The sequence below is a fragment of the Monodon monoceros genome, unplaced genomic scaffold (assembly GCF_005190385.1).
Source record: "Monodon monoceros isolate NGI ecotype Baffin Bay Population unplaced genomic scaffold, NGI_Narwhal_1 Super_Scaffold_4, whole genome shotgun sequence".
Taxonomy (NCBI): domain Eukaryota; kingdom Metazoa; phylum Chordata; class Mammalia; order Artiodactyla; family Monodontidae; genus Monodon; species Monodon monoceros.
The window spans coordinates 488,757-514,639 of record NW_021703781.1 but is presented as its reverse complement, the minus strand read 5'-3'; the positions used below and the strand labels follow the sequence as shown (position 1 = coordinate 514,639).

General features: G+C 43.9%; 1 protein-coding gene across 2 annotated transcripts in view; it reads right to left on the bottom strand.

Annotated features, from left to right (window-relative positions):
* Positions 1-25,350, bottom strand: part of RAB4A (RAB4A, member RAS oncogene family) — a 70,567-nt gene extending 45,217 nt beyond the window's left edge. For both annotated transcript variants that reach the window (XM_029244773.1, XM_029244772.1), the window contains exon 1: positions 25,189-25,350. In XM_029244773.1, coding sequence (XP_029100606.1) covers positions 25,189-25,219 — 31 coding nt within the window. In that variant the 5' untranslated portion in view covers positions 25,220-25,350. The remainder of the gene's footprint in view (positions 1-25,188) is intronic.
* Positions 25,351-25,883: the final 533 nt, after the last annotated feature.

Sequence of the window (25,883 nt, the reverse complement as noted above, 5' to 3'; positions counted from 1 at the left end):
AAAGGATGGAAAAAGGTGTATCACACAAATATTAATCAAAGTAAATCATTATCATTATCAGCTACAACAGTCTTCAGGGCAAAGGAAATGACCAGAGAAAGAAAGTGTCACTATATAATGAAAAAAGGGTATTCCACCAATAAGACATAGGAAGTCTCAATGTGTGCACCAAAAAACAGAGCTACAAAACACATCAAACTAAAGCTTGATAGAACTGAAAGGAGAAACAAACCCATGATTATGGCTGAGACTTCAACACCCCTCTCTCAACACTGATAGAACAATTAGACAGGAAATCAGCAAAGACACAGAAGAACTCAGCTTAGTCAACCAAGAGGATGGAGTCAACATTTACAGAACACTCTGCCCAACAAGAGTGGGACACATATTCTTTCCAAGGGACGATGGAACGTAAATCAAGATGGACTATACCCTTGGCCATAAAACAAACCTCAACAAATTTAAAGGAATTGAAATCATATAAAATGTGTTTTCCAACCACAAGGGAATCAAACTAGAAATTCATAATATAAAGACAATAGGAAAATCTCCAAATACTTGGATACTAACCAATCCACGTCTAAATAACCCATGATTTAGAGAAGAAGTCTCCTGGGAAATAGAAAAATACACTGAGCTGAATTGAAATGAAAATATAGCTTATCAAGACTTGTGGGTTACAACTAAAGCAATGCTGAAAGGAAAATTCAGAGCACTAAATGCATATATTAGAAAAGAGGAAAAGTCTAAATCAGTTATCTAAGCTCCTACCCTCAAGAACACAGAAAAAGAAGAGCAAAATAAATAAAGCAAGTAGAAGGAAGAAAATAAAGAGCAGACATCAGTGAAACTGAAAACAGAAAGACAAAGAAAATCCATAAAACAAAGAACTGGTTCCTTGAAAAGATCATTAAAATTGATAAACCTCTAGCAAAACTGGTGAGTTCAAGGTCTGGGGCAGATCAAGGAAAAAGACAGGACCTTGAGATGGTCACAGCACACACCGCCTTCATTTGGGTAGCACTTTGACCGGCTGCATGGGAGGGAAGCCAGACAGCACCTGCTAGAGGCCTGTCACAGCCCCAGTGTGTCTAAGCAAGAGTTTGCAGATGACAGCGCGGCTTCACAGGGTATTCAAAGCAGGCAGCCTCTGAATGGCTAAAAGTATGCGTATTGGGGCTATATTTAAAGCACCCGAGTGTGTAAGAATGGAGTTTGGTGCTGACAAGGCTTTGAACTAACGTCTCAGCTTGCTGTGAAGAACGCCACAGAGATACCAACATGAAGGACCATCTTTAACTCATTTATGTAACGAAGACTCACAACAACAACAACAACAACAAAGGGAGGACACACAGAGCCAATTTCAGGTCACAGCACTACAGACCCAGCAGGGTAACAAAGGAGTAACAAGAACAGCTCCACATACTTTAATTTGACTTCTTAGATGAGATGGACCCATTCTTCAAAAACACAAAGTAGTACAACTCAGCCAATAAAATAGATAACTTAAATAGCCATATAACTTAAGGAAACTGAATCTGTAATTTTAAAACTAACAAAAAAGAAACATTTAGGCTGGATGGTTTTACTAGAGAATTCTATGAACATTTAAAAAAAGAATCAACACCAACTCTATATAACATCTTTGAGAAAACTGAAGAGGAGGGAACCCTTCGCTAATTATTTTATGAAGCTAGTATTCCCCTGATACCAAAGCCAGAAAAAGACAGCCTTAAAACAACACAAATGACAGAGCAGTATCTCTTATGCACATTAACAAAATATTAGCAAAAAGAATTCAGTTTTACATATATAAAAATTATACACTAAGAACAAGTGGGCTTTGTTTCAGGGACGAAAAGCTGTTCAATATTTGAAAATCAATCAATGTAATTTCTCTACTAACAGGCTAAAAGGAAAAATCACACGATTATATCAATTGATGCAGCAGAAGCATTTCGTCAAAGTCAACACTCATTCATGATAAAAACACTCAAAAAAACAAAAAAAGACAGCAACCCAGAGAGGAACTCCCTCAACGGATAAAGAGCATTTAAAAAATTCTACAGCTAACCTTACACTGAGCGGTGAAAGACTGCTTTCCCGCTAAGATCAGGAACAAAGTAAGAATGTCCGCTCTCACCACTCTATTCAATATCATACAGTAAGTTCTAGCCAGTGCAGTGAGGCATAAGGAAACAAAGGCACACAGATCAAAAAGGAAAAAATAAAATTGTTCCTATTGGCAGACAATATGATTGTCTACATAGAAAATCCAAGGAATCAAAAAAAAAAAACAAAAAAACCCAAAACCCTCCTATAACTGATAAGTGAGTTCAGCAAGGTCCAGATTGTAGGATATAAAAATCAATCGTATCTCTCCATACTAATGACAAACACATGAGCGTCAAAATTTAAAATATAACACCACTTGCAATCACTGGGAAAAAAAACTCTGGCATAAGTCTAACAAAAACATGTAAAGGGTTTCTATGATAAAAAGTACTGCACGATGCTGATGAAAGAAAAAAAAGGAAATCTAAATAAACAGAGAGACATACTGTGTTCATGGATTAAAGACTAGACAAAGTAAAGATGCCAATTCATTCCTATTTCTAGCAAGACTTTTTGGTACATAGAGACAAGATTATTCTAAAATTTATGTGGAAAGACAAAGGAGCTAGCATAGCAAAAACAATTTTGAAAAAGAAAAACAAAGTGGAAGCAATCACCTTACCTGAGTTATTATGTAACTACAGCAATCACACTGTGAGGGACTGATGGGGGAGACACATAGATCAATGGAACAGACCAGAACCAAGAAGTAGACCTACATTAATACGTCCAACTGCTTTTGAAAGTGCAAAAATCATTTCACAGAAGAAAGTGAGCCTTTTCAACAAATGGTGCTGAAGCAACTGGACATCCATGGGGGGGAAGAAAGAACTTTGACCTAAGCTTCATATCTTATGCAAAATTAACTGAAAATAGATCACGGACTTAAAAGGTAAAACATTACTATGAAACTTTTAGGAAAAAATAGGAGAAGAGCTTCAGGATCTATGGCTAAGCAAAGAGCTCTTAGACTGGACACCAAAAATAAATAAATAAATAAAATAAAATAAAATAAAATAAAATAAAATAAAATAAATAAAAATAAAATAAAATAAAATCCAGAAAAGGAAAAACTGATAAATCTGACTTCACCAAAATTGAAAATTTTTGCTTTGTAGAAAACCTTCCTAAGAGAATAAAAAGACAAGCTACAGACTGGATGAAAAGATCTGCAAATATCCAACAAAGGACTAGCATCTAGAATATATTCATCAATTAAAAAAAAACCCTCTCAAAACTCCACAGTAAAAAAATTCAAACTCACCATTAGAATTAATAAATGAATTCAGTAAGGTAGCAGGATACAAGATTAAATACATAAATCTGTTGCATTTCTTTACACTAACGATGAAATATCCGAAAGAGAAAGTAAAAAAAAAAAAAAATCCCATTTAAAATTTCATCAAAAAAATATCTAGGAATAAACTTAACCAAGGAGGTGAAAGACCTATACACTGAAAAATATAAAACATCGATAAAGGAAATTGAAGCTGATTCAAAGAAATGAAAAGATATCCCACACTCTTGGATTGGAAGAATTAATATTGTCAAAATGTCCATACCACCCAAAGCAATCTATAAATTTAGTGCAATCCCTATCAAATACCCATGACATTTTTCACAGAACAAGAATAACAATCCTGAGATTTATATGGAACCAAAAAAGACCCATAATTGCCAAAGCAATCCCGAGGAAAAAGAACAAAGCTGGAGGCATAACCCTTCCAGACTTCAGACTATACTATAAAGCTATAGTAATCAAAACTGTGGTATTGGCACAAAAACAGACATATAGCCCAATGCAATAGAACAGAGAGGCCAGAAATAAACCTACAGTCAATAAATCTGACAAAGGAGACAAGAATATACAGTAGAGAAAACACAGTCTCTTCAACAAGTGGGGTTGAGAAAGCTGGACAACTACATGTAAATGAAATCAGAACACTCCCTCACACCATATACAAAAATAAACTCAAAATGGTTTAAAGACCTAAAAATAAGACATGACACCATAAAACTCCTAGACGAGAACATAGGCAAGACATTCTTGGACATAAATGGTCGCAATATTTTCTTAGAAATAAGAAATAAAAGCAAAAATAAACAAATGGGACCTAATCTATCTTAAAAGCTTTTGCACAGCAAAGGAAACCATCAATGAAATGAAAAGATAACCTACAGACTGAGAGAAAATATTTGCAAATGATGAGACCAACAAGGGGTTAATCTCTAAACTATACAAACAGCTCATGCAGCTTAATATCAAAAAAAACAAAAACCCAATCAAAAAATGGGTGGAAGATCTAGATAGACGTTTCTCCAAAGAAGACATACAGATGGCCAACAGGCACATGCAAAGATGCTCAGCATCACTGATCATCAGGAAAATGCAAATCAAAACCACAATGAGGTACCACCTCACACTGGTCAGAATGGCCATCACCAAAAAGTCTACAGGAGGGGGCTTCCCTGGTGGCGCAGTGGTTGAGAATCTGCCTGCTAATGCAGGGGACACGGGTTCAAGCCCTGGTCTGGGAGGATCCCACGTGCCATGGAGCAACTAGGCCCGTGAGCCACAACTACTGAGCCTGCGCGCCTGGAGCTTGTGCTCGGCAACAAGAGAGGCCGCGATAGTGAGTGGCCCGCGCACCGCGATGAAGAGTGGCCCCCACTTGCCACAACAGAAACAAAGACCCAACACAGCAAAAATAAATAAATAAAATTAGTAAACTCCTACCCCCAACATCTTAAAAAAAAAAAAAGTCTACAGGAGGAGCTTCAAGATGGCAGAAGAGTAAGATGCGGAGATCACCTTCCTCCCCACAGATACATCAGAAATACATCTACACGTGGAACAACTCCTACAGAACACCCACTGAACGCTGGCAGAAGACCTCAGACCTCCCAAAAGGCAAGAAAATCCCCACGTACCTGGGTAGGGCAAAAGTAAAAAGAATAAACAGAGACAAAAGAATAGGTACGGGACCTGCACCAGTGGGAGGGAGCCGTGAAGGAGGAAAGGTTTCCACACACTAGGAAGCCCCTTCGCGGGCGGAGACTGCAGGTGGTGGAGGGGGAAGCTTCAGAGCCGCAGAGGAGAGCACAGTAACAGGGGTGCGGAGGGCAAAGCGGATAGATTCCCGCACAGAGGATCGGTGCCGACCGGCACTCACCAGCCCGAGAGGCTTGTCTGCTCCCCCGCTGGGGCGGACGGGGCTGGGAGCTGAGGCTCGGGCTTCGGTCGGAGCGCAGGGAGATGACTGGGGTTGGTAGCGTGAACACAGCCTGCAGGGGGTTAGTGCGCCACAGCTGGCCGGGAGGGAGTCCGGGAAAAGTGTGGAGCTGCCGAAGAGACAAGAGACTTTTCTTCCCTCTTTGTTTCCTGGTGCGCGAGGAGAGGGGATTCAGAGCGCTGCTTAAAGAAGCCCCAGAGACGGGCGCGAGCTGCGGCTAAAAGCGCGGACCCCAGAGACGGGCATGAGACGCTAAGGCTGCCGCTGCTTCACCAAGAAGCCTGTGTGCGCGCACAGGTCACTATCCACACCCCCCTCCCGGGAGCCTGTGCAGCCCGCCACTGCCAGGGTCCCGGGATCCAGGGACAACTCCCCCAGGAGAACGCACGGCGGGCCTCAGGCTGGTGCAACGTCACGCCGGCCTCTGCAGCCGCAGGCTCGCCCCGCACTCCGTGCCCCTCCCTGCCCCCGGGCTGAGTGAGCCACAGCCCCCGAATCAGCGGCTCCTTTAACCCCGTCCTGTCTGAGCGAAGAACAGACACCCTCCGACGACCTACACGCAGAGGCGGGGCCAAATCCAAAGCTGAACCCCGGGAGCTGTGAGAACAAAGAAGAGAAAGGGAAATCTCTCCCAGCAGCCTCAGGAGCATCGGATTAAATCTCCACAATCAACTTGATGTACCTGCATCTGTGGAATACCTGAATAGACAACGAATCCTCCCAAATTGAGGAGGTGGACTTTGGGAGCAACGATATATACATTTTTTCCCCTTTTTCTCTTTTTGTGAGTGTGTATGCTTCTGTGTGTGATTTTGTCTGTATAGCTTTGCTTTTACCATTTGTCTGTTTTTTTTTATTACTTAAAATTTTTTTTTCTTAACAATAATTATTTTTAATAACTTTTATTTTACTTTATTTTATCTTCTTCTTTCTTTTTTTCCTCCCTTTTATTCTTAACCGTCTAGGGGACAGGCTCTTGGTGCTCCAGCCAGGAGTCAGTGCTGTGCCTCTGAGGTGGGAGAGCCAAGTTCAGGACACTGGTCCACAAGAGACCTCCCAGCTCCACGTAATATCAAATGGCAAAAATCTCCCAGAGATCTCCATCTCAATGCCAAGACTCAGCTCCACTCAATGACCAGCAAGCTACAGTGCAGGACACCCTATGCCAAACAACTAGCAAGACAGGAACACAACCCCATCCATTAGCACAGAGGCTGCCTAAAATCATAATTAAGGCCACAGACACCCCAAAACACACCACCAGACATGGACCTGCCCACCAGAAAGACAAGATCCAGCCCCATCCACCTGAACACAGGCACTAGTCCCCTCCACCAGGAAGCCTACACAACCCACTGAACCAACCTTAGCCACTGGGGACAGACACCAAAAACAATGGGAACTACGAACCTGCAGCCTGCGAAAAGGAGACCCCGAACACAGTAAGTTAAGCAAAATGAGAAGACAGAAAAACACACAGCAGATGTAGGAGCAAGGTAAAAACACACCAGACCTAACAAATGAAGAGGAAATAGGCAGTCTACCTGAAAAAGAATTCAGAGTAATGATAGTGAAGATTATCCAAAATCTTGTAAATAGAATGGAGAAAATACAAGAAACGTTTAACAAGGACCTAGAAGAACTAAAGAGCAAACAAACAGTGATGAACAGGCAGAAGAACGGATCAGTGACCTGGAAGATAAAATAGTAGAAATAACTACTGCAGAGCAGAATAAAGAAAAAAGAATGAAAAGAATTGAGGACAGTGTCAGAGACCTCTGGGACAACATTAAACGCACCAACATTCAAATTATAGGGATCCCAGAAGGAGAAGAGAAAAAGAAAGGGACTGAGAAAATATTTGAAGAGATTATAGTTGAAAACTTCCCTAATATGGGAAAGGAAATAGTTAATCAAGTCCGGGAAGTGCAGAGAGTCCCATACAGGATAAATCCAAGGAGAAACATGCCAAGACACATACTAATCAAACTATCAAAAATTAAATACAAAGAAAAAATATTAAAAGCAGCAAGGGAAAAACAAGAAATAACCCATAAGGGAATCCCCATAAGGTTAACAGCTGATCTTTCAGCAGAAATTCTGCAAGCCAGAAGGGAGTGGCAGGACATATTTAAAGTGATGAAGGAGAAAAAACTACAACCAAGATTACTTTATCCAGCAAGGATCTCATTCAGATTTGATGGAGAAATTAAAACCTTTACAGACAAGCAAAAGCTAAGAGAATTCAGAACCACCAAACCAGCTTTACAACAAATGCTAAAGGAACTTCTCTAGGCAGGAAACACAAGAGAAGGAAAACACCTACAATAATAAACCCAAAACAATTAAGAAAATGGTAATACGAACATACATATCGATAATTACCTTAAATGTAAAAGGATTAAATGGTCCAACCAAAAGACACAGACTGGCTGAATGGATACAAAACCAAGACCCATATATATGCTGTCTACAAGAGACCCACTTCAGACCTAGGGACACATACAGACTGAAAGTGAGGGGATGAAAATAGATATTCCATGCAAATGGAAATCAAAAGAAAGCTGGAGTAGCAATTCTCCTACCAGACAAAATAGACTTTAACACAAAGACTATTACAAGAGACAAAGAAGGACACTACGTAATGATCAAGGGGTCAATCCAAGAAGAAGATATAACAATTGTAAATATTTATGCACCCAACATAGGAGCACCTCAATACATAAGGCAAATACTAACAGCCATAAAAGGGGAAATCGACAGTAACACAATCATACTAGGGGACTTTGACACCCCACTTTCACCAATGGACAGATCATCCAAAATGAGAATAAATAAGGAAACACAAGCTTTAAAGGATACATTAAACAAGATGGACTTAATTGATATTTAGAGGACATTACATCTAAAAACAACAGAATACACATTCTTCTCAAGTGCTCATGGAACATTCTCAAGGATAGATCATATCTTGGGTCACAAATCAAGCCTTGGTAAATTTAAGAAAATGGAAATCGTATCAAGTATCTTTTCCGACCACACTGCTATGAGACTAGATATAAATTACAGGGAAAAATCTGTAAGAAATACAAACACATGGAGGCTAGACAACGCATTACTTAATAACCAAGAGATGACTGAAGAAATCAAAGAGGAAATAAAAAAATACCTAGAAACAAATGACAATGAAACCACAACGACGCAAAACCTATGGGATGCAGCAAAAGCAGTTCTACGAGGGAAGTTTATAGCAATACAATCCTACCTTAATAAACAAGAAAAATCTCAAATAAACAACCTAACCTTATACCTAAAGCAATTAGAGAAAGAAGAACCAAAAAAACCCCAAAGTTAGCAGAAGGAAAGAAATCATGAAGATCAGATCAGAAATAAACGAAAAAGAAATGAAGGAAATGATAGCAAGGATCAATAAAACTAAAATCTGGTTCTTTGAGAAGATAAACAAAATTGATAAACCATTAGCCAGACTTATCGAGAAAAAAAGGGAGAAGACTCAAATCAATAGAATTAGAAATGAAAAAGGAGAAGTAACAACTGACACTGCAGAAATACAAAGGATCATGAGAGATTACCACAAGCAACTATATGCCAATAAAATGGGACAACCTGGAAGAAATGGACAAATTCTTAGAAATGCACAACCTGCCGAGACTGAATCAGGAAGAAATAGAAAATATGAACAGACCAATCACAAGCACTGAAATTGAAAGTGTGATTAAAAATCTTCCAACAGGCTTCCCTGGTGGCGCAGTTGTTGAGAGTCCGCCTGCCGATGCGGGGGACACGGGTTCGTGCCCCGGTCTGGGAGGATCCCGCATGCCGCAGAGCGGCTGGGCCCGTGAGCCATGGTCGCTGAGCCTGCGCGTCCGGAGCCTGTGCTCCGCAATGGGAGAGGCCGCAGAAGTGAGAGGCCCGCATACCGCAAAAAAAAAAAAAAAAAAAAAAAAATCTTCCAACAAACAAAAGCCCAGGACCAGATGGCTTCACAGGCTAATTCTATCAAACATTTAGAGAAGAGCTAACACCTATCCTTCTCAAACCCTTCCAAAATATAGCAGGGGGAGGAACACTCCCAAACTCATTCTACGAGGCCACCATCACCCTGATACCAAAACCAGACAAAGACGTCACAAAGAAAGAAAACTACAGGCCAATATCACTGATGAACACAGATGCAAAAATCCTCAACAAAATAGTAGCAAACAGAATCCAACAGCACATTGAAAGGACCATACACCATGATCAACTGGGGTTTATTCCAGGAATGCAAGGATTCTTCAATATACACAAATCAATCAATGTGATACACCATATTAACACACTGAAGGAGAAAAACCATACGATCATCTCAATAGATGCAGAGAAAGCTTTCGACAAAATTCAACACCCATTCATGATAAAAACCCTCCAGAAAGTATGCATAGAGGGAACTTTCCTCAACATAATAAAGGCCATATATGACAAACCCACAGCCAACATTGTCCTCAATGGTGAAAAACTGAAACCTTTTCCACTAAGATCAGGAACAAGACAAGGTTGCCCACTCTCGCCACTATTATTCAACATAGTTTTGGAAGTTTTAGCCACAGCAATCAGAGAAGAAAAAGAAATAAAAGGAATCCAAATTGGAAAAGAAGAAGTAAAGCTGTCACTGTTTGCAGATGACATGATACTCTACATAGAGAATCCTAAAGATGCTACCAGAAAACTACTAGAGCGAATCAATGAATTTTGTAAAGTAGCAGGATACAAAATTAATGCACAGAAATCTCTTGCATTCCTATACACTAATGATGAAAAATCTGAAAATGAAATTAAGAAAACACTCCCATTTACCTTTGCAACAAAAAGAATAAAATATCTAGGAATAAACCTACCTAAGGAGACAAAAGACCTGTATGCAGAAAATTATAAGACACTGATGAAAGAAATTAAAGATGATACAAATGGATGGAGAGATATATCATGTTCTTGGATGGGAAGAATCAACATTGTGAAAATGACTCTACTACCTAAAGCAATCTACAGATTCCATGCAATCCCTATCAAACTACCACTGGCATTTTTCACAGAACTAGAACAAAAAATTTCACAATTTGTATGGAAACACAAAAGACCCTGAATAGCCAAAGCAATCCTGACAGTGAAAAACGGAGCTGGAGGAATCAGGCTCCCTGACTTCAGACTCTACTATAAAGCTACAGTAATCAAGACAGTATGGTACTGGCACAAAAACAGAAATATAGATCAATGGAACAGGATAGAAAGCCCAGAGATAAACCCACACACATATGGTCACCTTATCTTTGATAAAGGAGGCAAGAATATACAATGGAGAAAAGACAGCCTCTTCAATAAGTAGTGCTGGGAAAACTGGACAGCTACATGTAAAAGAATGAAATTAGAACACTCCCTGACACCATATACAAAAATAAACTCAAAATGGATTAAAGACCTAAATGTAAGGCCAGACACCATCAAACTCTTAGAGGAAAACATAGGCAGAACACTCTATGACATAAATCACAGCAAGATCCTTTTTGACCCACCTCCTAGAGAAATGGAAATAAAAACAAAAATAAACAAATGGGACCTAATGAAACTTAAAAGCTTTTGCACAGCAAAGGAAACCACAAACAAGACGAAAAGACAACCCTCAGAATGGGAGAAAATATTTGCAAATGAAGCAACTGACAAAGGATTAATCTCCAAAATATACAAGCAACTCATGCAGCTCAATATCAAAAAAACCAAACAACCCAATCCAAAAATGGGCAGAAAACCTAAATAGACATTTCTCCAAAGAAGATATACAGATTGCCAACAAACACATGAAAGAATTCTGAACATCATTAATCATTAGAGAAATGCAAATGAAAACTACAATGAGATATCATCTCACACCGGTCAGAATGGCCATCATCAAAAAATCTAGAAACAATAAATGCTGGAGAGGGTGTGGAGAAAAGGGGACCCTCTTGCACTGTTGGTGGGAATGTAAATTGATACAGTCACTATGGAGAACAGTATGGAGTTTCCTTAAAAAACTAAAAATAGAACTACCATACGACCCAGAAATTCCATTACTGGGCATATACCCTGAGAAAACCATAATTCAAAAAGAGTCATGTACCAAAATATTCATTGCAGCTCTTTTTACAATAGCCAGGACATGGAAGCAACCAAAGTGTCCATCAACAGATGAATGGATAAAGAAGATGTGGCACATATATACAATGGAATATTACTCAGCCATAAAAAGGAACGAAACTGAGTTATTTGTAATGAGGTGGATGGACCTAGAGACTGTCATACAGAGTGAGGTAAGTCAGAAAGAGAAAAACAAATACCGTATGCTAACACATATATATGGAATCTAAAAAAAAAAGAAAGAAAGAAAAAAATGATCAGAAGGACCTAGGGGCAAGACGGGAATAAAGATGCAGACCTACCAGAGAATGGACTTGAGGATATGGGGAGGGGGAAGGGTAAGCTGGCACAAAGTGAGAGAGTGGCATGGACATATATACACTACCAAACGTGAAATAGATAGCTAGTGGGAAGCAGCCGCAAAGCACAGGGAGATCAGCTCAGTGCTTTGTGACCACCTAGAGGGGTGGGATAGGGAAAGTGGGAGGGAGGGAGATGCAAGAGGGAAGAGATATGGGGACATATGTATATGTATAACTGATTTACTTTGTTATAAAGCAGAAACTAATACACCATTGTAAAGCAATTATACTCCAATAAAGATGTTAAAAAAAAAAGTCTAAAAATAACAAATGCTGGAGAGGGTGTCGAGAAAATGGAACCCTCCTACACTGTCGATGGGAATGTAAATCTGTGCAACCACTATGGAAAAAAGTATGGGGGTTCCTCAAAAACTAAAAATAGGGCTACCATATGATCCAGCAATCCCACTCCTGGGTATATATCCAGAAAAGACAAACTCTAATTTGAAAAGATACATGCACCCCAATGTTCATGGAAGCATTATGTACAATAGCCATGATATGGAAGCAACCCAAGTGCCCATCAACAGACAACTGGATTAAGAAGATGTGGTATGTGTGTACAATAGAACATTCCTCAGCCATAAAAAAGAATGAAATATTGCCATTTGCAGCAGCATAGAGAATATTACACTTAGTGAAGTAAGTCAGACAAATATTATTGTGATATCACTTGTATGTGGAACCTAAAGAATAGTACAGATGAATCTATATACAAGAGAGAAACAGGCTCACAGACATAGGAAACAAACTTATGGTTATCAAAGGGGAAAGAGGGAGGGAGAGGGATAAATTAGGAGGTGGGACTTAACAGATACAAACTACTATACGTAAAATAGATAAGCCACAAGGATTTACTCTATAGCACAGGGAACTATATTCAATATCTTGTAATAACATATAATGGAAAAGAATCTGAAAAACTATATAAATTAATCACCTTCCTATACACCTGAAACTAATACAATATTGTAAATCAACTATAATTCAATAATTAATTAATTAATTAAAAAATCAAACAACCCAATTAGAAAATGGGCATAAGACATGAAGAGGCATTTCACTGAAAAGGAGATACAAATGGCAAATAAACACATGAAAATATGTTTAAGGTCATTAGCCAATTTTTAGAAAAATGTAAATAAAACCATAATAAGGTATCACTACACGTTAACAGAAAGGCTAAAATAAAAAGTAGTGACAACACCAAATGCTGGCCAGGATGTGCAGAAACTAGATCACTCATACATTGCTGGCAGAAATATAAAATGGTACAGTGAACTGGAAAATAGCTTGACAGTTTCTCAAAAAAGCTAAACAAGCAACCACCAGATGACTCAGCAACTGCACTTCCAGGCATTTATCCCAGAAAAATGAAGACTTATGTTCACACAAAACCCTGTACATGAATGTTTGTAGCAGCTTTATTTGTAATCGCTAAAAACTGGAAAGAACCCAGATGTTCTTCAGCAGGTGACTGGCTAAACAAATTAGTACATTCAGACCAAGGAACAGTACTCAGCAATAAAGAGGAGTGAACCATTCACACATGCGATAAGCTGGATGGATCTCCAGAGAATTATGCTGTGTGAAGAAGTCAATCCCAGAAGATTACACACTGCATGATTCCACTTACAGAACACTCCTGAAACAGATGAACAGATGAGCGGTTGCCAGGGCCTAGGGAGGGGTGGGGGCAGGAAGGAAGAGTATGTGCCTTTAAAGGGTGCAGGAGAGATATCTGTGCTGATAGAAGTGATCTGTATCGGTAGCCATGGCAACATCAAAATCCTGGTTATCTTACGACCATTTTGCAACGTTCCCACTGTGGGCAACAGGGGAAAGGGTCCGTGAGATCTCTATTTTTTCTTAAAGTTATGAATCTATCATGATCTCAAAATAAAAAGTTCTATAAAAAAATGAAAGAATAGGTGGTATTATCAGACAGTGACTCTGTAAGTTGACTGCAGATCCCACACTGAAAGGACCACTGAAGGGTGTGCTTCAAGGAGGACGTGGTACCCAGAGGGAGGGACCGGCAGGTGAGATGCGAGGCTGTGTGTCCTGTTATTTTCCGTCTGGAGATACATGTGTTTGGTTGACACAAACACGACCAAGCACCACAACCGGCAATGACTTATTCCCTGTAGGTGACAAGGATCCAACTTACGAAGAGTTTCCGTTAAACTCCTCCTGTTGACGAGGGGCTCTGGATTTCACAGCCTTCCTCGGAGCTGAGTGGCATCATCTACAAAACCTGGCACTCTCTCCTCGGGGCGTGAGGTTGGCTGGTTTTTCACAGCAGTGAGGCTTTCACTCACGAGGCCCATATCCATGGGTTTGGTAGAAAGTGCACTCGCTGGCTTTACTGATTTCTTTTGTTTTTATGATCTGCGTTTTTTTTTTTTTTCCCCCTCTTTCCTTGCTGGAAGTTGGATGACATACACATTGCATATCATGTGTGTTTTATATGACAAGTGTACAGTGCTTAACAGCTACAAAAAAGGCTTACCAGGAGCAGGTAACTAGGCATGTTACAAAGTAATTTATGGAGGGATGTGTAGGGCACATTGTTAGGTTGTATAAGATAACTAATTGTGAGCTAAATAATTATGTCTACTTCAGTTGGATTTGATGTTGTTTTATAACAGTGGATGTCACTTTGCTCAAAATCACAAAGAAATTTTTTGCATCCGACATGATCATTATGAGGGTTTCCTCAGAATGAGCTAAGCTTGAGGGTGGGGGAAAGAGCATATCCCAAAATAGAAAACCTAAAAGGGATATATGCTACTAATGTATTTTTAATTTTGCATGAGAAATGTTAAATGAGGTAACAGGAAAGGTAATGAATAGAAACCAGTCTTGGGCAAAAGTCAGTCATTGAGGAACACGGACAAAATTGGATCAGGAAAAAATGGCCTCTGCTGAAGCAGCTATAACACAAAGCCAAAGGATTAACTCCATGGCGGAAACCTCATTTGGAGCCTACTGACTTTTTTTTTTTTTTTTTTTGCGGTACGTGGGCCTCTCGCTGTTGTGGCCTCTCCCGTTGCGGAGCACAGGCTCCGGACGCCCAGGCTCAGCGGCCATGGCTCACGGGTCCAGCCGCTCCGCGGCATGTGGGATCCTCCCGGACCGGGGCACGAACCCGTGTCCCCTGCATCGGCAGGCGGACTCTCAACCAGTGCGCCACCAGGGAAGCCCTACTGACTTGTTTTTACACTCGTTTCAAGTAACCTCCAATTTCCCGGACCACAGCAGATCGGCAGCACGTGCTACAGCATGACTGTGGCTACACGGACAATGACGAGGGACGGGGAGCTGGGCACCGGGCCAGAAAGGGGCACTAAGAGCCCCGCACATCCGCTCCACCACTGACCTTCAGCCTCAAGAAAATCAAGTCACGCTGAGTAGACCAGATGGCCTCTGCCTTCCTCGTTTCTCCAAGCACTGGTTCTGCTTTTAAGGTTTCCAGAGGTCAGAAAGGAAGCAAAGGTGCATGACGGCCTTGACTGCAGGATTCATTCTGTGTATTCCGCTTCCTGGCAGAAAAGGTGCTGGGACAGTGGGTCATCTGAGAAGGGGTCCTGGGTTTCCGGCTTAGGGACCAGCTGGTCAGTGATACCAACAACTGAGGTAAGAAAGCCTGAAGGCTCTGAGGACATATCCATGTTGTGGGTGCAGATTCAGAGATCACACTTCAAATGCCCACGACCATGGAGGAGATCTGGGCAGGTGGCTCCTCTAAGTGCTGTGAACGGAAGCTCGGTAAGGTCACCCCCAGCACCCCGAGGTGAGCCAGGCCACTGGAGCTGGGGCCGAGGGTGGGCTGCTGAAGGGCGGGGGATGCAAGAGGCTGCAGATAAAAAGCGCTGGCAGCTCTGACCAGAGCTTGGCTGGGATGGAAAGAAGGGCCAGGTCAGTGAGGGGAGAGCGCAGTGTGGATGCCAGCAGGTGGGAAGTGACCAGCGGAAAAGGGATGACTGGTGACACACGTCCGTAAGCCTTGAGAGATGAGGTGTGAGGCAGGAGGCAGGGCTTAGTGTCCGCCGCGACAGAGACCTCCTTTCTTGAGACAGTAGGACCAGGGCTAAGGTGAGGTGTGGAGGTGAAGACAGGCAGAGAAGGGGTGGCAGGGCAGGGAGTCTCCTCGGCATGGCACCTTCCTCTTCCTGTCACCTAGTGGAGGTGAGCTGAGGGCTTGAGATCAACGAAGGTTTAAAACAGCAGATGCAGAGGAAAAGCGAGCCGGCCAGGAGAGAGGGAAGGGTGGCCAGGCACCCCGAGCACCCAGCCGGATGCACAGCCCATCCGTCTACAGAGGTCTCAATCGGAGAAGAGCTTTGCCCGCAGGGCAGTGGGCAGGGCAGATGGTGGGGCACCAGGGCCGGGGTCACAGCGCGAGCGCAGCTGAGGAAGAGGCGAAGGGAAGGCGTGGGCGCTCATCGCCCCAACAGAAGGGGCTGGAGGGGCCGGGAGCCCGCAGCTCCTAAGGGGAAGGGCGGGTGAGGGTGACTGGGACGGGGCATGTGACAACGTCCAGAGAGCAGCCGGGGACGTGAAGGCCTCAAAATGGGGGCAGAAGAGAAGGCGAAGGAGGGGACAGGCAATGACATCAAGGAACTGAGAATCCAAGCAGGGACCCCGCCGTCGCCCAGGGTGGACAAGGGGCTGTAGTAGAGAGCGGGACCCCAGACTAGGGGACCTTGGCGGGTAAGGAACAGCCCCGAGGACACCAGGGAACAGCAACAAGGAGGACAAAGTATCGCACAGAACATCAGATGACATGTAGTGCTTCCAAAAAAAAACAGTTCTGGTTCACTGGGCAGGGGGAATCAAGCAGCAAAACCCTTGGTGGAGCGTTGGCTTAGGCGAGGCGGCCGGTCTGGGTGGCAGGAGAGCAGTGACCTATGGATGGCGGCAGGACAGGCGGCGAGCAGCCTGGCTGGTGGCAGCGGCACTGGGGCCTTGCCTGAGCCTGAGTTAAATGACGGCAGAGAGGAGCTGTGACACGGTGGGTTTAACATTCTCAGCACAGACCCCAGGGGCTGCTCAAGGTCACGGACAGGCTCTGAGACTGTGCGGACACGCTCGTGTGGGTCAGACCCACTGGGGGCCTGAGGTTCCTTCGCAGGTGAGTGAGCCTGGCCAGCGACCCAGCATCAAAACCGCAAGTTCTTAGGTGATACCTACTTGATGTAATAATATGAAAAAAAAAGAAAAGGAATTCTTCTCCTAAAGTAGAAACTGCCCAGAAAAGGAAGTTGGCAGCCAGTGAAGCAGACAGAAATGAAGAGACCTAATAAAAAAACAATTATCCTTAACCAGGAAATAAGTTTGAATACTTTAAAGAGTAGAATGTTAAATCTGATTGAGGTATACGAGAGGATAAAATTATATGAAGAAATAAGGGCAAGCTGTTTGTCAAAATGTTTCAGGGAACACTCCAACTGGGGTAATGAAAAGAGAAAAGTTGAACAGTAATTTCTGTATTTGAGGATTCATACAGAAAACGTGTCTTTCTGAACTACAACTTTGGAGCAAGCCTCGAGTACCATAATAGTATCTGCAATTTTAGAGATTACACAGAAATGAAAGCACCCCATGTGAACGGGAAAGGTCTCCGGCATTAGTTGAGAAGGTACAGGCTTCAGCGCCCACCTCCCAATTGTGTCCTGAGTTAGAGACAGATTCTGACTCGTATCAAACATCCAGTGTGTGTCTAGCACATGCACTAGAGCAATGAGATCCAGGGGGTCATCAGTGATCAGAGACGAAATGGAGGAGAAGGATTTCAAAATTACGTACAAGTTTATGACAAAATTACTCAAGGTGTTAATTTATGAAAAGTGGGGAAACAGCAATGGCCACCAAATAATTGACTTCCATTCCCCGTCCCCCTCCACAAAGTATTAGTGGTTCTGAAGGTAAATGGTTAAAGGTAAAGTGGTTCTGAAGGTAAATGTTAGTCTTCAAAACACCAAATATTTTTATCAGCTTCACAAAGACAATGAGAACTAAGGTCAAAGGCGAGTATATTGTGTCTGCAAAATAACAAGAGAAATTTCGCTCTTCCTAAGAAGATCAGGTTTTCCCATCTGTGCTCGCCCACCGTGGAGGTCCGTGCTCTTTCCACAACTCTGCTGCGTCCTCCCCATTGGAGAAGGGACATCTAAGTCTGTCCTCTACTTCAGGAAAATCACTAACTGGAAGAAACAAGTTCAAACTGAACCGCAGCTGACATTTTTTGGAGACTAGGAGGCACTGCTGTGGTAGATGTTGTCTGCCTAACAGCCTTCCCCCAAGGAGCCACAGTAACCTCGGGAAACAGGACCCCAGAACTCCAGGACAGGCGCTGTTTTTAAAAGCCGATTCCCAGGCCCCTTCTCCCTTCCTGAGACTGGATTAGAAACACAGGTTTCAGCTGAAGAGAGCAAGGCATTACCCTGCCTGTAACTGGTCCAGGGCAGGCACTTGACCTAACTTGGCCCAATCAGATGGGGATGATGGACTTTATTTCATAAACATGGGAAAGCACTCCTCTTTTCTATGGATGTAAACAAGGAAGGGTACCCAGATTACAAACAGTAGCCGTTTTATGGCTCTGGGGATGAGGATAATACAGCCAGAGGAGAGAGATGTTAAAAATTTAGGTCCTTGCTGACATGGCTGAGCTTCTGAATCAACCAGCCCTGAAACTTCATCTATAGCTATTTTCAAAAATACATGTTCAAACTCAACAAGAAGAGTGCACTAGAATGAATCCCAACAGACCAATACTTGAATAAAGTACTCTAAAATGAAAAAAAATATACACTTTCATAGTACCTATGCCACTTGCAGTTGGAAACCTTCTACCTCAGAAAATGACCAAAAGAGCTAACAATCTATTATCTATAGAACAGAAGTTTTCTTTTAAACATAATTTCTAAAAAATTTTATTTTTGATCCTGTAGAGTCAATTTATAATCAGAAGGTGGTTAAGTAAACATGGATTTAGAACGAGGTGAGTGCATTCAACGAATGTATTTAATAACTACCAACTGCCGGGCATTTGAATGTTTGGTGAACAAGGATTCCGGTCACCTGGTATCTGGCCCCAGGGTGGGAAGAAGTCTGCCTGGGTGCCCCAGGCCCCAGGGCAGGGTGCCAGCCTCCCTGAAGTGCCTGATGGACACACTGAGGCTTGCCTCTGGGCTCTTGCACCTGCAGGCCAGCCAGCTGCCATATGACCATCATGTTCTCTCTGCAGGTGCAGTTACGTTCAAATGGGCAGCAGTCAAGGGCTGCTGCCCCAGAATCAAAGCAATGGTGCCTCTGCAGCCCTCAGCTCCAACCGCTGGGAGCTGATTTCAGGTGTGACTTCCCAAGGGAAGTCCATTCTCAAAAAGGATGCCTGTGTGACCTCTTTGGAGAGGTTTTAATTAGAATTGCATTTATATTACATACAATGTAAAAAACTGGTAGACTTCTACCATAAAGAAAAGAATTAAACTACATCTTCCAGTCAGCTTTTCTATTCATCCTGACATTTTGTTTCACATCCTGTAACTGAGAGGAAAATATACCACCTCCCCAGTGGAATCAAAGTGAAGTTTCATTCAACATTCCCTGACGGCTGTCCAGGGGCTGGTCACAGCATGGGGGACAGAAAATCATGCAAGCAGTCCCCTGCTTTCAAAGAGCTTACGGTCTAGTCTTGAAAGAGATGTGCTTTGCCACCATCAAGAGTTGACTGAATTGCAAAATCCATCCGCCAGTCCCCACAGGCAGCAAAGCTGGGTGTTTATTTTATGAGGACTCCTATCATAACCCGTGTAAGCAAGTGAACCAGAGAAACTTCTGTAACGAAGCGAGCACGTGGCACGTGACAATATTTTAAATTACAACAAAGGAGGGAAAGATGCTGTGTTTTTAAGTCCGCGGTCTCTTCTGGAAGATTAAAACTTCACATTTGAAAAATGGTAAACCTCCCTCTAAAATACATCGTCTCATTCATAAAGTATCAGCACTTTATGAATGGTGTCCCTCCCCCCCATTTCTAAACATGAGCTGCTTTTTACGACTTCGGAACTGCCCAAAACACAGCATATAAGAGAAATAGGAAGAGTCAGAAGGCCAAGGTCACTAAGTGTTGTCATATAAGCAATTACTGTTCTGTAGTGTAGTGTAGGGTTGCATCTAGCTGTGGCAGAGCAATCAAGCATGATTCCCCAGGTATCACAACCGTCATCATCAGGGATTTATTTATTGGCCAAATCTCTCTCAATGTAAACTTATTTTTGTTTAGAAAGCTTAGTGGGGATTACAAAGGAAGACAATTTGTAGACAGTGTTCGTTTGACTCATGTGTTGTGCTGTAGTACCCTATCCTTTACATCTGCCTTGCTTGATCCGCCTTTAGACAATAGTATCCTGCACATCATTTTAGCTTTTGATTCATATTCACAGCTACAGAGAAGCAAAAGTCTTCTTTAGACACGTGGAACTCAGTCCATTACCAAGATGAGACTGGCAGAGAAAGCTGTGACGTCCAAAGGCAAGTGTTACAGACAGGACACAGAGGAATCACAGGTTTTCCCTCAAACTATTTCCACTGGCGTGTATTCTAATGGATTTGTTAGAAATGGGAAATTAAAAAAATCTATTACATCAGTCTGAGCAATCTCTAACGGATGGTTTAGGAGAAAAAAAAATCAAAGAAACTTCAGCTTTCTTCTCATTCCAAAAAAATATTCAGAGCAAAGATCATCTCTTAGGCAAATGGGTACCTGGGGAATAGCAACGGGTAATTAGTTGGGTTTGGGACATGGGGTAGGCTACCTCTAGGCCATCCACATGCAATAGGTAGGTAGGGAGTTGAAAGCAAGATATTTAGCTTGAGGGACTGACGTGGCTAGAAATATTTAGGAGACTTCAGAGAAAGGCAAATGACAGGCAAGGATTGGAATGCTTTATAGTTCAAGTGACCATCAAAAATTCTCATAAACTTCTGATTTTCCAAAGAACAATGTTTTCAAAGTTCTAGGGCCTGGAGGCATTGTACAGAATAGTGTCCTGATATGCAGCTGTGGTCCTTGGACCAACAGTGCATGCACAGCCTGGGAGCTGGGCAGGTGCAGAAGTGAATATGCAAAACCAGAATCTGCATCTTAACACAGCAGGGGGCTCGGGGCACATGCAGTTGAGAACCACGGTGGTTGTAGTGTTCCCCAAACTTTGGTTCTTGTTCACCAATTTTCAATGGTGAGAAAAAGAAAAATACAAACATTTAAAATGATAAATGTATTCAATTTAGAGAAACGTCCTTTTATTCTGATGTTATATGCTTCCTTTGTTGACATTTTTTACATGCCCTGTCTAACAAAACACAGTAATGGCAATTTAGGTGATTTCCCTAACAGCAAGTTTTTTCACACTTCATTGGAACCAGATGACTCTGAAGACGTTATTTCCTTTGCCTAGAATGTTCTCCTCACTCCACTTTGCTTTATCAAGCCTGAATTTCTCCCTGAATCATATTTTGACTACCAACGCCTATGTATTAGTTTCCTATGGCTGCTATAACAAAATGCCACAAACTGGATGGCTTATGTGGTAGTCTCGTAGTTCTAGGTTAGAAGTCCAAAGTCAAGGTGCTGGCAGGGCCAGGCTCTCTCTGAGGATGCCAGGGAAGGACCCCTCCTTGCCTCTTCCTAGCTTCTGGTGGCTGCCGGCCATCCTTGGTGGTCCTGGGCTTGTAGTCACATCACTTCGACTTCAGCCTGTCTTTACATCACATTTTCCCTCCATGTGTCTATATCAAATTCCTCTCAACTTATAAGGATGCCAGTCATTGAATGACAGCTCACCCTAATCCAACATGACCTCAACCGAACCTGATTACATTAGTAAAGACCCTATTTCCAAATAAGGTCACATCCACAGGTTGCCTGGGCTTAGGACCTGAACTTGAACATACCTTTTAGGGGACACAATTCAACCCACAGCAACCTATAGTGATAACATTCTAAAAAGAACATGTCCTGATAATTCTTGAAGTTATATGTCAAATGTTGTAATACTTTCAAAATAAAGCACAAAATAAAAATATTGAGTATATACTGTATCACTAATAAAACTAGTATATGACCAACGATTTGTGTCCTGGCTTCATAAATTGTTGTCACTGTAGAATGCATAAAGTCCAGTGTATATAGAGATTTGGCTTAGACTTTTCCTCACTCTCAAACTGCCTCGGCCCTTACATTTTTTTTTTTTTTAAATTTCTAGCATCTTCTACACCAGGGGTCCCCAATCCCAGGGCTGCGGACCATTACCGTCCGTGGCCTGTTGGGAACTGGGTGGCACAGCAGGAAGTGAGCGGCAGCGAGCAAACAAAGCTTCATCCGCAGCTCCCCGTCGCTCCCCGCCGCTCCCCATCCCTCCCCGGCGCTCCCCGTTGCTCCCCATCACTGGCATTACCGCCTGAACCCTCCCCGCCCCCTCGTCCATGGAACAACTGTCTTCCACAAAACCGGTCCCTGGTGCCAAAAAGGTCGGGGACCGCTGTTCTACACCACTTACGCTTCTCAGCTCCTTTCTGAACATCACTGCTTGATACTACCTATTCGATTCGTTCGTTTTGTCTCACAGATCTTGGTATCAGAGATTAAAGGCAATTTCTGATCAGCCAGTCTGGAGCTCCTTGGGAAGCCCCAAGCCATACTAAGTGGCCAGAGCATTAAGAACGCTGTGGATCTAACAGTCTTTGGGAAACACTGTTTCGGTTTAGGGATATTCAGAGGGAGGGTTTCAATCAGAAACCTATGTGTTCGAGATTTCAATGTTGTATTACAATATTAAGTAAAGTATTACATAACATATGTTATTCATGTGGTTGGTGCTTTCAGAGCAGCAAAATACTGAACCCTATTCAGTCCCTGGCAGGTGAAATACTGCCTTAATAAGCGAAAAGGCAAGTAGACAGAGCTCATTACCAGAGTACACTGGTAAGCAGTGGTTCTTTATGTTTCATCATATACCTGTCAACCTACAGAGACTCCTTTTCCAGAAGGGAGAAAATGAGCACAGAGTACAAAGGAATTTAAAGATTAGGCAAAACATTCCTTTACCAGCTACCTAACAGGCAAACATCCAGAAGCAGGGAACCTGACTGTTTTCCTTTTGGGAACCAATGCTGTGCCAATCTACCAATGATAAGTGAAGGTGATAGCTTAGGACTTGGTTTTGGGTGACTTTTATTTTGGGTTGGCACTTTCAAGTGCCACACTTGCTCTTCCTAAAACTAATTTCTATGAGTTTCTTCTACTAGAGGGAAGGATTAAGTTCAGTTAGTTAAAAGTAAAAAACAGGGCTTCCCTGGTGGCGCAGTGGTTGAGAGTCCGCCTGCCGATGCAGGAGACACGGGTTCATGCCCCGGTCTGGGAAGATCCCACGTGCCACGGAGCGGCTGGGCCCGTGAGCCATGGCCGCTGAGCCTGCGGGTCCGGTGCCTGTGCTCCACAATGGGAGAGGCCACAACAGTGAGAGGCCCGCGTACCACAAAAAAATAAAAAATAAAAATAAAAAACATATTTGGAAGGTACCATGAAATAAGAACACTAAAGGTTCTTAAAGCCTGATGAACAGAATCTGATCAGTTAACCTGTGATGTTTGATGAGCTCTGTCTGAAGTGGAGATGCCAGATTTTACCAAGGTTATTGTTTCATATGAGACAACTGAATAACAAAATCTCTATCTTCCCATATTCCTCCTAACTCATAACCCCACTTGGTTTCCTACTTGGACTTTCCACCCCTCCCATGTGCTCCTTTCTCCGGGTCAGAGGAAAAAGCAAAGTGTGGGCAAAGGAGCACTTGAAAATAAAGAAAAAGCAAAAGCATAACCAAAACTTGCTGGAGAAATGGATTTTCTTTAGGAAATCTGACTGTGGTTCTCTACAGACAGAGGCAGACCACGTGGATGTGACAGGTGCTGTAGCATCAGAAGCTCCCATGACACTGATCCTTACAAGCCAGGGACGTCCTGTCGGACTTCCTAAGCCTTCTAGGAACAGCCATCCTGCTCCCAGCGTTACCAAGAACAGGGCAGGTACCAGTCACAGGAGTGGCTGAAGGTGAAGCAAATGCCCAGGGGCCAAGGGGCCTCAACCACACTCCTCTTACAGGGACCCTGGATCCCTCAGGGCCTGGGTATGTGCGCACTGGTTAACGCCTCTCTGACCTGGGTCTGGGTCAGGTTTCTTTCTAACATACCTTCAGAGACCACATTCCTTCAGAACTCCTGCCTTAAGTTTTTAACATTCATTAGTATCATACCTGGATTAACATTGTATCCCCCCCTGGGCCGTAAACTCCCTGAGAGCAGAGCAGGGCCGGTGGGTACCTTGTAGTGTTGGAAACCACGCAGGCCCATAAAGCCGGTCCATACCTATCTGTTGATGGGAAAGGGGGCAGCATGTCAGGACACACGGAGGAGAGACATGACTGATTTGACGAGAAGTAATGGTTTTGAACTTGAGCCCCTCCCTGGGACTGTAAAGTCCAAATCAGACTTAATCTGAGAATGCACACATCTGAGAGTGATTCCAGACTGGTGAACACCTCATCAACCTTGATACAAAGCAGAAGTGTACTATGTTGTTTATTTTTACCACGCAGGACAAAAAGAAACACAGTTTATGAATTGGGAAGGCTTTCGTTTATTAAAAAGAAAAAAAATCTCTCTTGGGTGCCTTCAGGTGTGGGTGCTACAGAGGAAGCAAAGATCAAGCAGACTGGGCTGTGCTTCGGAGGTGCTTACGGTCTTAAAAAGACACATTTATAAAGAGCCATCACGCAGCCTGAAAAGTCTCTGGAAATAGAAATGGATGAACTTGCCTATCGGTAAGTCCTTGTAATTTCAGTGCAAAGGAAGACTTCCAATCTAGGAAAGCTCCAAGGGCAATAGCCGAGGAGCACACTCAACTGCAGGCGTCGCCTCAAGTCCTTCACGTCCCTTGCTAGGGACAATATCGCAGATAAGCCGAGTCTCCAACTGGCTGCCCAAACCCTGACTACTGATATCAGACTAAGAAAGGGAAACCCTACCGGCGTGAACGCGGAGAACCAGCAAGAGGACCCTCGGAGAAGCAGATCACGTAGACTGGCCACACTCGGCCGGCCGGCGCCCCGGCACTCGGATCCGCGCCCCGCCGCCCGCGCCCACCCCACCCCGGCCCGCAAGGCCGGGCCCCCAGCACCCCACCCCGGCCCGCAAGCCCGGGAACCCGCGCCCCGGCCCGCGCCCCCGCCCCGTACCGTAGGTCTCGGACATGGCCGTCTGCGACATCTTGGGAGCGGCTCCGCCTCTCGCGGGGCAACGTCTGCAGCTCCGCCGGGTCGGCGGCAGGGAAGCCGGATCGGCGGCCGCGCCTTGGTGGGGAACGCCACCGGCAGAGGACCGGAGGAGGGAGTGGCCCGCGGTCCCCACGGCAACTGCCTGCCACTCCGCGTCTGCGGCCCCGCCAGACTGTCCGCTCCGCGCAGGCGCACGGCCCCGCCCCCCCCACCGGTCAGGACGCGGCGGAGCGGGCAGGGGAAGAGGGAAGGGGCGCGAGGCCCGGCCCCCGCTGTGGTCGCGCGTGCGCGCGGGGAGGCCGGGGCGGGGAGGGCTGATGGGCGCCGAGGATCCGGGTCGGCTCGCGGGGAGGGCGGGGCGCGGGGAGGGCGGGGAGGGCGGGGCGCGGGGGGGCGGCGAGGGGAGGGCGGTCCACAGGCCTGGGGGTGACGGGGTGGGCACAGGGCCTGGGACAGCGGGGTCCTTTCTCGCGCAGAGGAGGCAATGTGCCTGCACTGGCGAGGAAGGCAACGCTTTGTCAAAGGCTTGGTCGTCGTCATCTGGGGCGCTCGGCCGGGGAAGGACTTCCTCCGCACCGGAATGATCAACCCGGGGACGGGGTGAATGTGTAACTAGGAGGCCGTGCGTGGCCTCAGGTGTCCAGCTGGAGGCCAGC